Source organism: Neopsephotus bourkii, unplaced genomic scaffold (assembly GCF_033783945.1).
Source record: "Neopsephotus bourkii isolate Nb327-2 ecotype Australia unplaced genomic scaffold, CSIRO-AGI_Nbou_v1 NB_335, whole genome shotgun sequence".
NCBI lineage: Eukaryota > Metazoa > Chordata > Aves > Psittaciformes > Psittacidae > Neopsephotus > Neopsephotus bourkii.
The window spans coordinates 888,614-903,922 of NW_026900841.1; the positions used below are offsets into that span (position 1 = coordinate 888,614).

Sequence of the window (15,309 nt, forward strand, 5' to 3'; positions counted from 1 at the left end):
TGGAGAAAGTGAAACTTTTCCTTGCTGGGGTAACTCCTTCAAAGCATGTGTGTCTGCTTCACTGCTCAGAAATTCAGACATGCTTCCACCTATATTTCTATTTCTACACTGACCTACTCCTCAGGATCTTGTCTCCCGTTCAGCAACTTCTTATTTCTGCTCTTAACATGGTTTCACAGAAGAAAATTCCTCTATTTCTGCTCCAAGGCATCACAAATCACTGGTAGCATATAAACACATTGGGTGGGTTTGGCCTAGGAAATGATGGGTTTTGTTTGTGATCTACTTTCTCAGATCCAGTAGGATGGAGCCCTGGTTGTTGCTAACAATTTTGGTTAGAGGTGGGCCTGCAAATGATGCATCAGACCCCAACCTCCAGCTGGATGGAGACAAGTCTTGTATCTTCTCAGAAGCAACCAGGAGGAGCAGGCAGGGAAACCCTATTGTCTCTTGGGATTTAAGGTATCTCCAATTTTCACATGCTGTCCACTAATCCAGGGAGACTCTTACCATTAGGGAGATTTTAAAGATTGTCCTTCCCTACATACCTCCTGCTCCTTTGCCCCTGTACCTCCTTCCATTTGTTTGTCATGCTGCTGATAAAACCAGTGGGATTTAGGATGTTTTAAGTAAAAATATGAGGGCTAGAATATCCTGTAAGCTTCACAGCATGATAACAAATGCTCTTGCTTTCCAGGCATGTCTCCATTTGCTTTCTTTTCATGCTGGTGGGACAAGGAGGGGCAGTGCTACTCTTTGTTTAGAAATGCAATTAGCCCAAGTGTACAGGCCTGCAGCAAGCCAAATGGATAACCTTGAATCCAGAGAAAAGTTAGAGGAAATTTAAAGCCATCTGCAGTTCCAATGGGTCCCCACGCACCCCTTTTGTTCACAGTTTCTATTCATGCTGATAAAGTGCCAGAAGATATGCAATACAATGGGAAATTGCTTCTTTGGGTATCATAGCATCTTGACTTAGAAGTGCTTTAACCTTGGCCTCATGCTTCCTGCGGGACCTGTTGTCTTTGCTGCACAAGTACCAACACCAGCCAGGAAAGTGCAGGATGTTTCATCCTCTCGATGCCAGATGCCATGCTCTACCTGCATTAACTTGAGCTTAATGGACTGCAAAATGAGTGTTTCCATGGATAGGGGAGTGGGTTATTTGCGGGAGAGCAAGTTTTTATCTCTTCCCTTTCCCAAGGCTTTTGTCTTTTTAAAAAAAGAAAAAGAGAAATGGCAAATATAGCTAAATCATAGGCACACAGCTGGGCTCTGGGAAATCCAGAAAACTGTTTGAGCAATGCACAGGTTGCATCCCTCAAGCCAGCTAACTAATGCGAAGAGCAAAGATCACCAGTCCCTCTCCATTAAACTGAAATATTTTTATTAACTGAGTTCTTGATGGCACTGTTGAGGATGATGTATTTCTCAGCAGACCAGCTGAACACCTCAACTTGGTTTCATTTCAGACTCTTTTGAAGTCCTTCAAGGTAGAACCCAAGGCTCTGAAGGCTGGATCACGCAAGCTCCAGCCACCCCAGTGCCTGGCACACTGGCTGCATAGCCAGTGATAGGATGCTCCACCTTCACAGCCCACTCCAAGGCATGGTCTGCAGTCTCTACTCTGGTCATCATGCTCCATCTCTGGCAGTGTTCAAGGCCAGGTTGGATGGAGTCTTGGATGACATGTTCTAGTGTGTGGTGTCCGTGCCCATAGCAAGGGGGTTGGAACTGGATGGTCCTTTCCAAACCAAACCATTCTATGATTCTATGATTTAAAGGGAGAATGTAAAATCCTGGTGAGCCCCATTTTTCACCTGCTTCCTTGGAGTTTTGCCTTCCAGTTTCATATGATTTTTCCAAAACTCCCTAGACTGTGATTTAGCTGGTTCTCCAAACACAGAGGCAAGCCACCACTGAAATATGTGAAGGACAATCTGTGTAGGTAACACAATAACCCCTATGGGGAAGCAAGGGTTACCATGGAAGAATGGCCTGGTGGTTTCTCTTTGAGCTTTCAAAGGTTATTACTATAAAGAAAACAGCAGAGTGAAACACACTGTGTGATTGTGTGTGTTGTAATGACCAAAAATACCTTGACTGTGTCCTTTCCAGTGCCAGATGCCTTACAGTCTAAATGAGCTTCTTCAGTAGTGGCATTAATTATTATTGAAATCCTGTGACAGCTGGATCCACTGAAACAAGTCTAGCGCTCAGGCTTGTTCTTTCTCTCCCTTCTCTCTCCAGATCCCTCTCTTCCTGCTTCTGAAGCAGACATCCGGAAAGGGCCCTTACACCTGACTGGTCCACTGGAGAGACTGTGGGACTTTGCTGAGCCCTGTGCTGTTCAGGTGAGCAGAAAGCACTCTGCATTGCATGAAGAACACAGCTCTGAGCGTGCAGATGGGGTCAGGCATGAGTACCAGCACCAGGGATGCTGCATGAGCTGAGGGTCAGAAAGGTTGTGTTGGGAAGGCTTCCCTGATACTGTCAGGTAATGTCTTTTGGTGCTGCTCTACCCACCCTCTTGCTGCCTTCGGTGGAAAGCCCAGTGCCAAGAAAATATTGACCAGCAGCTCCCAGGGATGCAGATAACTTTAATAACTGACCCCAAGGGAATCAGCCTGGTCAGAGGTCACTGACTCCTTGAGAAAGAAGCAGCTTTGTCTGTCTCTTGCTGAATGGCCTTTGATAGTACCCAAATGACTGCCTGATATGAAAGATGAGGCCATCTGTGCAGGTGGGTGCAACCATCACCTGTCCCTCTACCTTGCTGGGGGTAACTCAGCAAGGAGTCCAACTGGAGGACACCAGTCAGTGTTGGTGTGGACACTGGCTTGTTCTGTGCCATCCCAAAGGAGCCTGACTTGGCTTTCTTGTTGGGTTCTGACTTTCCTTCCAATTTCCTAATGTGTAGTTATCACTGTGCTGGGTTTGCATAGCCTGTGTCCATAAGCATGACACATTTTGGCAATGGCTCATTCTTCACTGTCCTGGGCCGGTTATAAATAAAGCACACACAGCACAGTAAGGCCCCAAATAATATTTTATATGGCTGATCCTTTGGGTGCATAAGGGCCTCTGACTACTGTTTACCAATGGGATATCGGTGCTGGCCTGCCTGCTTCACAGGCTGTTGTCATGCACATCCATGGATACAGGAAAATGAACTGCCAGAAGGAGCTATTCAGTAAGCAAGGGCAGTTACCTGGGTTAAAATGATATGTTGTTGGGGTTTCTGTGGATCTCGGGTACTTCTTTTTTTCCTGTGTGAAGCTGCTGGAAAAAAATACCAACCATCTATTCTGTGCTCACCTGCTATTTATTTGGATGTCAGTCTGTGGCCACATTGGTTAAAGGATTTCCAAGCTCAGCTTCTGCCTAGGTGGCTTCGAAGGTGGACCAAGCTCATGGTTGTCCTACATGATCTGTGCCTTGAGAAGCCCCTCAGAGAGAACTTGGCATCACCTTAGTATGTGAACTGAGTCATGTTCCCAGAGCTCCTGTGTTCACAGAGAAGTCCTTGTCACCAAGTTGTGTTGACATTGTCCCATATTGGGCACATTTGGATGCAAAACTGCTCCTGCAGGCTGTGTCAGTGGGTTGTGCTGGCTCTTCTGGGAGCACACAGGAAGAGTGTGGCTGGGTGGGGACATGAACTGGCATCTTCCGAGAGCAGAGCTCTTTTGAGATACTGAAGTTAGTCATGCTAAAAGGATATTTTCCCCTAAAAACAACAACAAAAAACCCCAAAACTCTGAGAACGTAGGGATTATATTTGCAAATACAAGTAAATACATATGGTATGTTAAATATATAAGTACAGGCACTTAATGTCTTTCCATGTGCTCTATTCCCTGTGTTTAAAAAACTAAGCTTCTACACTAGAAAAGAAGGTGAAATTTAGATAAATTTTTCATCTTCTGTATTGACTTGCTGCTGCAAACCCATGTTATTTTGCTATATAAAAGGCATTCATTTGCTATGCATTCACATGGGTCCTCTTTTCCCTTTAACAGTCACCAAAGAGAAACAAATTATCGCTCACGCTGTGCTGGAAGCCAAGGATTTGCTTTTTGCCTTTACATTTAACAGAGCTGTGGCTGTATTGGGGTTGTCTGGGACAGCCAAGTCAAGGGGTGGTCATGTCAGATGGGACTCAACTTCTTACATGCCACTGCAGCCATTATATGCTGCTGATTCAGGATCTGGTGCTCAGCATCCCAGTACTGCACGGAGCCTTCTGGGTGGGGTGGTAGGATGGAGAGTAGCAAAAATCCTGCCTTAGCCTGGTTTTGAGCGTGCCTGCAGGCTCCTGGGGGAAAATGACATTGCCCTGCTGATGCTTCGCCGGTAATGGGGAGCAAAGACACTTTCCACCACCCTGCCAAACCCCCCAGATGTGCAGGAAATTATGCTGTAGTTATAAAATAAACTTGGATAATGGCATATTAATGAAGGCAGGGAAAAGGTGGTGTCTGGGAGTGGGCTTTCTTCCACCTGGAGGAGGGAGGCTGTGCACAGCTGCTGTGCTTGGAGAGGGGTGGCAAAAAATGGAATCACATTAAAGTGAGACTTGGGTGTAAAGCACCCCAGGAGGTAGGATCATACTCTGGCTCTGGGGGTGTTCTGCAAAATTCACTGTGACTCATCCTGAAGGTGTTGCCTCTGAGCTATCTGCTTTTTGACCCACTCTTTTGTTCCAATTAGAGACCATTTGGTTCCCTTTTCTATCCACATCTCTTAGGCTGTTATCATTTCTACCTCTCTTCATGCTGTCCTTATCCTTCATTTTCCTAACCCATCATCTCTACCTTCCCCTACATTCTGCCCTACCAAGCCCCCTATTCTTTTCTCTACCCCTCAACACCTTCCCTTTGTCCACCTTCCCCTCTTTTCCACTGCCCATAAATACCTCTTGTATTTTCAAGGAATGGCAGTGTGGGGAGATGGGAAGGACAGTGACCGTGGAGGAGGCTGTGCTCCCCCATCTAATAACATATGTATCAGACACTTTTCCCTTCAGATGGCAGCCTCTGGAAGCCCAAGACGAACCTTTCAACAAGATTAAAGAGATGGTATTAATTGTTATCGATCATGGGTCAACAAATTAAATTGCATCTGCAACTGCACCTCTGAAAGGTCTAAATAAAAAGAGTAGTTAATGGGTCTGGCTGGCCAGAGCTGTGATTAATTAAGGGGAGAAATGAACTACAACATTAAAAAAAAGGCAGAAAGGAAGGTGATTGAGATCAGGCTGAAGTCCTTTGGTGTGGCAGGTGAGCACTCAACAGCATTGCAATTCTGGATTCACCCTGCCTGGCCTGAGACAGGCTGCTATGAAGCAGAGCTGGTGGCAGTGATTTTAGAGACTCGTGCTCCAATTGCCCCAGGTGCTGTTGGAAACACTGCACACCCAGGAGTGGCAACTCTTCCACACAGACCCTCAGAAAAGACAGTCTGTGCCCATTGCTCCTCCCTGCTATCCCACTTTGGTGCTCAGGGAGAACTACACAATCCCTCATTGGGACCGTGTGCTTAATGCCCCTGGACTTGGGGGAATCAGATCCCTTCCGCCGTCTGAGCCAGCATTGATGGGGACCTCGCAGAAATATCTGATGGGATCTGCAGGGCTTCCTCCTCATTTCACCCAAACATGCTCAGTTCACTGTGTGTGGTCCCTGAGGCATCCCTCAGCCATCACCTGCAGTTTTACCCCATTTGTTTCATAGGCTCTATGCCCTGGAACAGCAAAGGGGAAAAAAAAGGAGCATCCCCATGGTGTTCAGGAATCCCATCACTGTAGGTAATGCTCTTCCAGCTCCCATCCAGCACGGTAGCCAGCACCACAACATCCCTGTGGGAGCGGGAAGTAAAGTACGCCTGGGTGGGAATAAGGGTGCCACCGCAACTCCTCGGGAAATAATGAAGAAGCACAGCATGGAATAGAGATGGTGCTTAATTAATAGTGAAGAAAATAATATGTGGGATGTATAGTGCTGTACTTGTTCCAAGCACTGTACAAACATTAACTACAGTAATTAAGCTGTAATTAATTAGAGTAACTACTAATCAGTATAAATAATGATGCATCTGGAGGTACCAAATGGAGTTTGTGAACTGAAAGCAAATTTCCATGTTCAGGAAATGGCACCAAATATAAAATGGCACCCGTAAAAGGCAAAAACAGATGGAGGTTAAAGCAAGAGCCTGGGAGTTGTGTCGGTCCACGACAGCTCCACAGAAGCGAATCCCAGTTTGGCACACATCTTGTGACAGAGCAAAGCTGATTTACCGATTCACTGCTGAGGAGCTCCCTGGGCAACCCATCCCATCCATAGGACCTCCACGACTGCTTCCAGGCTCCAAGCCCGCTCCTCCCATCCCAGCTGCACTCACCAGTGCTGCAGTCAGGGGCTGAAGCAAGGGCTGGGATAAGGACCTGGGAGCTCGAGGGGGTGAGTAAAATACACCACAAATATATAATTATGGGGATTTTTTTGCTGGTTCACACGCTTTATATTTAACAAAATAATTTTTAATAATATAGTATTTTACACATCAAATATTGTTTCTAGACACCCCCCCCCACCCCCACCCCCCAGTTTTTACAGGCTGTTTTTTCTTTTCTCACTAGTTTCAGGCACACTATTGTTTGAAAAGTTTGAAACTGGGTAGTCATTGACAGGCAACAACTGACAAGGAAACGGGGCGATGACATCTTTAATGGTACCAGTTCTACTTGCAGGAAGCCAATGCTCAGCCTGAAGTACAGTGGTGGCTGCACTCACCAGTGTTCCTCCTACCCCCTGCCCTCTGGTAAAATACAAAAATTGGGAAGAAATCAAAAATACCAAGGCAGCAGTGTGCATAATAGACAGAGCCCGACCGTGCTGATCTGCTTCGGTGGAGGATGCTGTGAGGAGGATTTGCTGCCGTCGCTGTTAAAAGCAAGTGCTGGACTGAAGTCTGAACAAAATAAGCACCACCACCCTAATGGCCATGGCCAAAATGCAGCAAACCAAGTGTGGGCAATGATGGGAAAGGCTTGTGTAGCAGAGAAATGACACTGGTGGCTTTTCTCTCACTGTATCGCTTGGAAGCTGCAGCCTGAGAAAGCAAAAGGTGTCAGTGCCAAAATCCTGAAGGGGCCCCTTGGCTGCTGGTGGGGACCACTTCTTCCCGCAGGCAGGCATATAGCTGCTTTCTGAAGAGACCCTTCCCCAGGAAATCACTTCCACAGATGCAGCCAGCTTGTCCCTGTGCACCCTGGCTTGCTTTATCTGAAGCAGAACAGATGCTCCTGGAACTGGGGGAGAGCCAGAGCCTCACCTCCCTTGGGTCTCACCCTCTGGTGCAGTGATGGGACACTTCTGCAAAGCTCCCTAAGGGCGATGGGCAGAGAGAGATCAGATGTTTTAATTCTGACTTGTGGTGGCCACGTCCCACTGTCGCTGAAGTCACGGAAACGATGCCCTTGGCTCCAGTGAAAGCTGCCCCAGTGCCAGCAAAACACGAATGGGGCAAGGCTCAGCCCAAGAGCCAGCAGAGCTGTGGTACGGGTGGGACTCTCCTCTCTCTGCTCCACCACTGACGCCTCAGCCACAGAGACAACCCAGATAACACGCTGCTTTCTTGGTGCCCTGCCAGCCCGTCCTGGCTCACCACCCCTGCCTGGTCCGTGCAGCCGGTGTTGGCTTGTTGTCCAATCAAGGTCACGGTGACTGTGTAGGTGTCTTTGACTTTATTGTCCCCACTCAGTGGAGAAAGTGTAACACAGATACAGCTTGTGTCTTGGGTGTCTGGTGGTATACCTGTGCATCTACCATGGTCTTTCTGCAGGTTACATTCCAGTCAGGGTTCTTTCTTAGCCCCTTCTTCCCCTTCCCTCCTGTCCTTAACACACACCCACCCACCTGCCCGTTACAATCACAATCAAAATGATCTATCACTTGAGTCAGCTGTATTGTCCCGAAAATCCCAGCTTAGGAAGCGTCTTAAAAAAATCATCACATTAGCAAAATAATCCTTGAATAAATAAATGTGGAAAACCCCCAGCATCCACACTGTGACAGCAGTGACTCAGGCATCACCAGTCTGAGAACTTACGCGGGTTGTTTTGCTTTGGTCCTTCCCAAATGTGACCACTGTGTCCCTGGAAAGCACTGATAATTACTAAAGCAGAGTCAATACCTAGATAAAGGATACATAATGTGTAAAGCGGGCCAGGAGCAGGACAGGAGGGAGAGGGAGACCCTTCCCCACAAGTAAAAACCTCTGCTTGTGTGAAACTCTTGCAGGTTTTGCTGGTGACCCTGTTCCAGCTGGCGGGAGGTTGGATGCATGTGCAGCATCAAAGACGTTCCATTGTCATCATCATCATCGTCATCATCGTCATCAGGGAGCTGCTTGCCCAGCAGTGCCACTGGCAGGGGATTTTCCACTACAGAGCCTGCTTGCCCTGGCACTCACGCTTGGAACACTGCGCTGGCTTCCACCAGTCCCCATTGTGGCAGTGGCAGATGTTGCAGTCATCCACCTTCACCTCGATGCCAGCAGGAATTATTGTGGTTCCTGCAAAGCAGTTTGGACCTGCAGAAACACATGTAACAGGAATAAATACCTTTTTGGTTCTAAATTGGGCATAGCAGCTCTGCTCACAGCACCTTGGAGCAGGCAGGTGCTCAGCCCCAGCCCCTTGCTGTGCTCCAGTGCTCCATTGTCACTGCTGAACTCAGCAGCAGTGCTCCCAGCCTGCTCAGTGCCAACCTTCACCACATGCTGATCACTTGCTTCATTTTTCTGGCTGCCTTCAGGCACTAAAGGGAAAATAAAAAGGCCTCAAAACTTTCCTTCTCCTGTTTGTATACTCACCTCCTTATACAAATAGCATTGGATGCCCCGTTGATGCACCCAGGATTTTCTACTCAGTTGTCCTCTAATTTAGTCTTGTCTTTCACCTAAAATTTGGCTGTGAGATGGACAACACTACGAGGACAAACATCAAAACACAAATGAGCCTTTGCCAGGTGACACTGCCTTGAGCTGCAGGGACTGGAGCCAATTCAGCCCCCAGGACCATGGAAGCCATGCCTGAATGCCCAGTAATCCCACCAGCTCAGGACTATTAGCCATAGAAGATTTATAGCATCAAATTAACAAAAATAATTCACCTTCCAGATAAGCTTTCTGATAAAACCTGGGTCTTCTCAAGGGCGATTCCTTTAATCTGCTCATTACTGCTAATTACTGTGGGCTTCTGTATTGTACAACATCAAAGCAGCAAACCAGCACGGATCTTATTTTCCTCCTCCTCTTAAAAGTCCCACAAATACCCATTGCCCAGCTGTCCCTCTGCAAACCCTCTCCTCCTCCCCTCTCGTTCCTGCATCACTTAGTGCCAGGAATTAATGGCAGAGGCAGCAGCACATGGGGAAAATAATCAAGGTGGCTGCATTCATGGTATAGGTGAAGCATGAAGACATTTCAAAAGTGTCTCGTGGCTCGAGTGCTGCTCTGAAATGTCACCCCTCAGCTGGCCACTGGTTTTAATCTATGCCTCCAGTGCACGAGTTGTATTCAATAGATGGCAGTGTGCACAGACTTGAAATTACAGGCAAGTTGTTAGTGTTTAAAATAAGGTTTAACTGTTCGAAAGGGAAAATAGGGTCCCTAGATGGCTGGAAACAGGCTGAGCTGTAGCCAACCCAGTGCTGGGCTCTCATGTTTTATAGACTCACAGAACTATTAATTTTATCTCCCTGATTTATTAGTGCCCTGACTTTATCGGTGCTCCTCAAGAACCTGCGTTTAAGCTCAACAGACCATGAGTTTGACAGGGCTGGGCTTAACCAGACTGTAGACAATGCAGGTTGCTGCTGAGCCAGACCGTGCCTGGATGTTTGCATTTAGGCAAGCTCTTGACTTTACTGAAGGCCTCCTCAAATGCGTATCAGCTCTGTAGCAACTTTTCAGTTCTATCTCAGTGAAGCCACAACAGAAGAGCCTGAGCAAGATGCCTCTGATGGCTCCTGAAGCAGAATTTGGGGTGAGTGGGTGTACCCCAGGGCTGCTGCTTCTGTCCACAGTCAGGACCTGGGAAGGCAGGCTGTGGTGCAGGGAAGCCCTGTGTCTCTCCAAGAAAGGGGGGCGTTGCCTCCTCCTTTGCCCAGCCAGCATGTGAATCCACCAGGATGCCAGGAAGAAACAGGCTTTTGCTCCAAACAGGAAAATGCAACACCACTTATTGAGCTAGAGTTCAGGCTGTGGTGAACTGCTGGCAATTGAGGAACAGTGCACTGGGCACAGGGATGTCTGCTTTGGGCTGGGCAACCGCCAAAGGTCCCCTTCAACCTCAGTCATTCCATAGCACAAAGAACTTCAAAGCCAGGAGTTACCAGTCAAGGGCATGCAGTGATATAGAAAAAACAGACTATGTACACATACGGATATACTAGACATGTTTTTCTTTACATGCATGAAAAAGTCATGTCCTGTTTTAAGTCACAAGCTGAAGATTTCCAAAACTGGCATCTCTCTGGAAAACACGATTCTGGCTGGAAAGGCTGGGATCCCAACTGCAGTTTTCCTCTGGCAACCCACTGAAATTGCTATCTCTTCACAGGGCTCTTGGGTCCCCTGCACTGGCTGTGCTGCTGCCTGTGCTCTTCATCACAGTGTTTAACTCTGCTTCATCAAGTCTGGTGGGTGTTGTTGTGTTGTGACACCCAGCGTGGGCTTCACCAGCAGGTTGGCTCATTTACTGCCATTCCATGTCCAGGGTTCAAACGCAATGAAAATGCCAATAATGGTAGATAGTTGTACTTAAAGTTGAAGTAAGCTCCTGTCTCTCTTTAACAGGATGCTCTGATTGCCTGCCGATGGCAGGGACACCCAGGATGGGTAGCCCCCCGCCCCCTCCCCGCTCCCTCAAGCAGAGAACCCTTTTCATTAAAACTTAAACAAAAAGCTTCCTCTGGAGCAGAGGGTGGCAGGGAAAATGGAAGAGTGTTTTCCATCTTGTTGCCCTGCGGCTGCCTGTTAATTATCTCATCTGAGAAGCCAATACTGCCTTGTCACCCACACACGTCTCCGGGTACTGAGCTCAGTTCAATGTGGCTGAAACCACATGGGAAGCTGGTGAAGACAGGAGCCAGCCTGTTTCATCACTCACTAGTGGGCCAACCATCACTGTCTGACCTGGGTCTGGGGACCCTGTGACCCCCTCATGTGGTGTCAGCTGCATCCCCGCACTGAAACACCGCAGCAGCAGAGGATGGCTCAGTGAGTTAGGACTGGCTGATGTGGTACTGCAAACTGGGGAAAAGCTTATTTTTCCTTGCATCCTGCTTATCTCCGTCATGGTCACAGCTGCCCTTTCTCCTCCTGGCAGTCCCAGGTTCATTCCCCCTCTTGAGCTTCCCCGGTGGGGTTATTTGGATATCCATCTCCTCTGTCATTACTTTTAAACACTACCACTGCTCTGGACCTTTCTTTTGCCCCAGCACTTTCTCAAAATAGCCACCTCTGCATTGCCAGAATGAAATGGTTTATTTTGCTCATCACAGCAAGCTCGATGGGGCATTTCTGCACCCCCACTCCCCACCCCTACGGAAAGGTAGCTTTCCACACTCCATTTGTGAGAATTGAACTTAGATTCTACCCCCTGAAAATTAACTTTCCAGCACAATTGCTATCAGCCAGAACACCTCCCTATTTTTCCCCATCTAAACTTCTCCCACCTTCATATTGGAAAAGTGGATCCTGTTTGTCAAAAATGGGATGCAGTGAGCATCACACCTGTGGCTGAGGCATGAGAAAGATGCACTCGGATACTGCACTGCTGAAATGCAATTGAAAATATGCCCACGACAAGTGGCATTTCCTATACTATGGCACAAGCCACCAGGGGGTCTTCCAGTAACATCCAGTACTAGGGGATGCTACATGGCTTTACAATGTGCCTTAGAGAGGAACTGCAGCCATGATGGGATCTCACAGCAAGAAACCAATCCTTTTTTAGCTCTGCAGCTAACCAGACTCCTTTAGGTTCTTTATTTCCCTCCCCTAGATCAGCCCCTCAGCATTTCAAAAGCTCCGTGCCCCAAAACCACACTGCTGGGGACTGTCCTGAACTGCTCCCACTGTGGCTTTGTGCTGTTTGGAGGAGCAGGCTGAGACCAGGATCTGCCCAACTGATGTAAAGAAGATCGCACCGAATGAGACAGACCAGCACAGCAATGTGCATTTGGTTTCTTTAAATTATTATTCCAAGGAAGATGCTGCTCAGAAACATTCGATAACACGTCAAACGCGTCAATACATTTACTTATAATAGCAGTAGGAACAAGAAGCTGCTTTGGGCAAGGGCTGTCATCCCGGTCTTTGTAAAGCATCTTAAACCACAAAAACAGGGCAGTAATCATCCTCTTTTCCTTGCTCAGGGAGACTGATGGGACAAGTTTGCTCCTCCCACAGACACCGTAATTGTGAGATTTGCTTTGCATAGTTAATGCTCAGACCACAGCACTCCAGGCTGTTTGCTAGAATGACTGTGAAGATTTTCATGGAGATATATTAGGGACATTCAGATGCTGCTTTGATGGGAGAGAGCTAGAAAAATCCCATATGGTTTGTTGTTTGGGAAGAGTAATGGCAAAGTTTGCACTGTATGTGTAAAACCAGATGCCTGGGTGATGACCCATGTTGTGCTGGTGAACTTCACCACTGGTATGGAGGGAATACATCTAATCCCATGCTCAGGCATTAATGCATTCCTGCTGCCTCATGCAATGCTACCCAAGGGTGTGAGATTAAGTCCTCTTGGGAGTCTGGCATGATGGTGTTATAAGGAAACTCAAAAGCCCCTTGATCTGACATTTCCTGTCAAACTGGAAAAAACTCACGACCCAAAGGCAATAGGAGCAGCCATCCCAGATCACAAGCAAACTGCATCTTCTGCACAGTCCCCACCATAGCACTATGGGGATGAGGAGGAAAACACGTGAATTCCAGAGCACACTGCAGAGATGCCAAGTTAAAGCTGGAAACAGCAGAAGTGTGCAGTCTGATGAATGCAGTGTCATGCTGATGATTTGGAGTGACTTGGTGCTGAACACCAGCCTGGCTCCTGGGGCCTGTGGGCTTCAGGCTGCTCCCAGTTACTTCTCTGGTGATTTTACTGAACTCAATAGCTTTGCCCATGGCTTACAGCAGCTCTGGGTTTAGCTTCGTGTGTGCAAAGAAGCAATAAAAGGAAATCAAATGTTAAGCACCACAGCAAGCACAAATCACTTCAGGCCAACTGTGATATTCAGATTTGCCCTGAACAGCATCTTGCACCAGGCAAAGCTCATTGCCTTCACTGGAACTTCTCATGGTACAACACCTGATTTCTGCAAGCAATGGTATTTTCTTGTTAGCTAAATATTTTCCAGTGATAATTCTGTGTCTCCAGTCACTACTTTAGGACCCTCCCCATCTCTTTAGGAAATACTAAAGTTGACTCCAAGGTAATTTACCTTATTCAGTCAATGAATAATGTCAAGGAGAGAGGTGCTGATTAGCTACACTTACCTACCCCGCACTAGTAGTTTAGACAGCTGCTAAATAGCAACTCAATATAGCAACCTGTCCCTTAGGCTCCCCTCTGATATGCCACACAATGTAAGTTGCAAGGAATAAGCAGAAAACAGTGGTGTTTTCTGACACTTATTTAGGAATGGCTAGTGCCGGAAAGCAACCCCATGGACACTCATCCAGCTGAATGTTGTCTTGATGACTTTGCTTTTGGACCTCAACCATGAACACAACAGCATGAATTTACTACTGGTCATCTGCGTGGAACTGGAGGCACCATTTCTGTGTCTTCTCAGTGGGTAGGTGGATTTTCCTTTGCATGTCTCCACAAAACAGGCATCTTCACCATGCTCCCCCATGCCATAAGCCATGCAGCCTCCCATGCCAGTGTCCAGCATGCCCAGCATTGCTTGGCTGAAACAATCACTTACAAAGCAATGGCCAGGCGAGGATTACACCCCGAAATCCACACAAGGAGGCTTGTGGACAACTCCTCAGCAGAGAGAGGCAAAATACATCAAAAATACAGGTGATCCCCAGGCTCTGGCACAGAGGGCAGGGATTGCCAGCTGTCTGCACCTTGTGCTTTTTCCACATCCAGGCTGAACTCTGTGCTCAGGAAGGGAAGAAAACCCAGCATCTTGTTTTCGATCACAGCCCCCATTTCTGTGGGTTAACGCAGCTCCTTGCTGCTGATCCTGCAGGATCTTTTCACATGTTCGTTGAGCTCTGTCAACGCTATTTAAGCAATCACTTTGGATGGCAAGGAAAGAGCGCAATTTGTGGCTGTAATTGATAAGTTGAGGAGGGAAGGAGTATTGTTTTCACTGCCTAGTATCGGGACTGCCTGTCGCCCTCTCCCCACAGGGAGGAAAAGGCAGCGGGTGAAGCCCGAGGTGAGCCAGCTGCCGATGCTGAGTTTTGCCTTACTGAGAATTAAATTAGGTGATGCTCTGCAGCAGGGACTCAAAACCCCAACAAAAGATAATAGCGCTGGAGCTTTGTTGTCTTAGAGGCTGAAGCCAAAGATCCTGGCTCAAAGCGTGGCTGAAGCCTGAGGGCGCATCAGGAACAGAGCTGCCAGAAACAGAGACTGAGAAAATTGGGGCTGTTCAGCCTGGAGGAGAGAAGCTCTGTGGCAACCTCAGACAGCTTCCAATATCTGAAGGGGGCTACTAGGATGCTGGAGAGGGACTCTTCATCAGAGACTGTAGTTACAGGACAAGGGGTGATGGGTTCAAACTTAAACAGGGGAACTTCAGGCTAGATATAAGGAAGAAGTTCTTCACTGTGAGGGTGCTGAGGTGCACAGGGTGCCCAGAGAAGCTGTGGCTGCTCCATCCCTGGTGGTGTTCAAGGCCAGGTTGGACAGAGCCTTGGGTGACATGGTCTCGTGTGCCCATGGCAGGAGGTTCAAACTGGATGATCTTAAGGTCCTTTCCAACCCTAATTATTCTATGGTTCTATGATTCTATGACTATGGCATGTGTGTGGGGGGTGAGCCCAGGTCAGAGCCTTGGTCTGTGGCTAATCACTTGGTAATGGCAGGAGGAAAGGGAGTTCACTGTGGCTCTGCCTCTTCTCTGCTTTACAAGGTGATGTCCATGCCCTCCAGGCTATGGATGACACAGCTTTTTGCAGATTAAAGGACATCCATTTACCATGCATGTTCCCAATACATACACCAGGTGAAAATACACCCCTGGACCCCTAAGTCCAACACCACCC

At 47.7% G+C, this 15,309-nt stretch overlaps 1 protein-coding gene across 2 annotated transcripts in view; it reads right to left on the reverse strand.

Annotated features, from left to right (window-relative positions):
* Positions 1-8,093: 8,093 nt before the first annotated feature.
* Positions 8,094-15,309, reverse strand: part of VWC2L (von Willebrand factor C domain containing 2 like) — a 52,326-nt gene continuing 45,110 nt past the window's right edge. For both annotated transcript variants that reach the window (XM_061348078.1, XM_061348076.1), the window contains one exon: positions 8,094-8,595. In XM_061348078.1, coding sequence (XP_061204062.1) covers positions 8,566-8,595 — 30 coding nt within the window. In that variant the 3' untranslated portion in view covers positions 8,094-8,565. The remainder of the gene's footprint in view (positions 8,596-15,309) is intronic.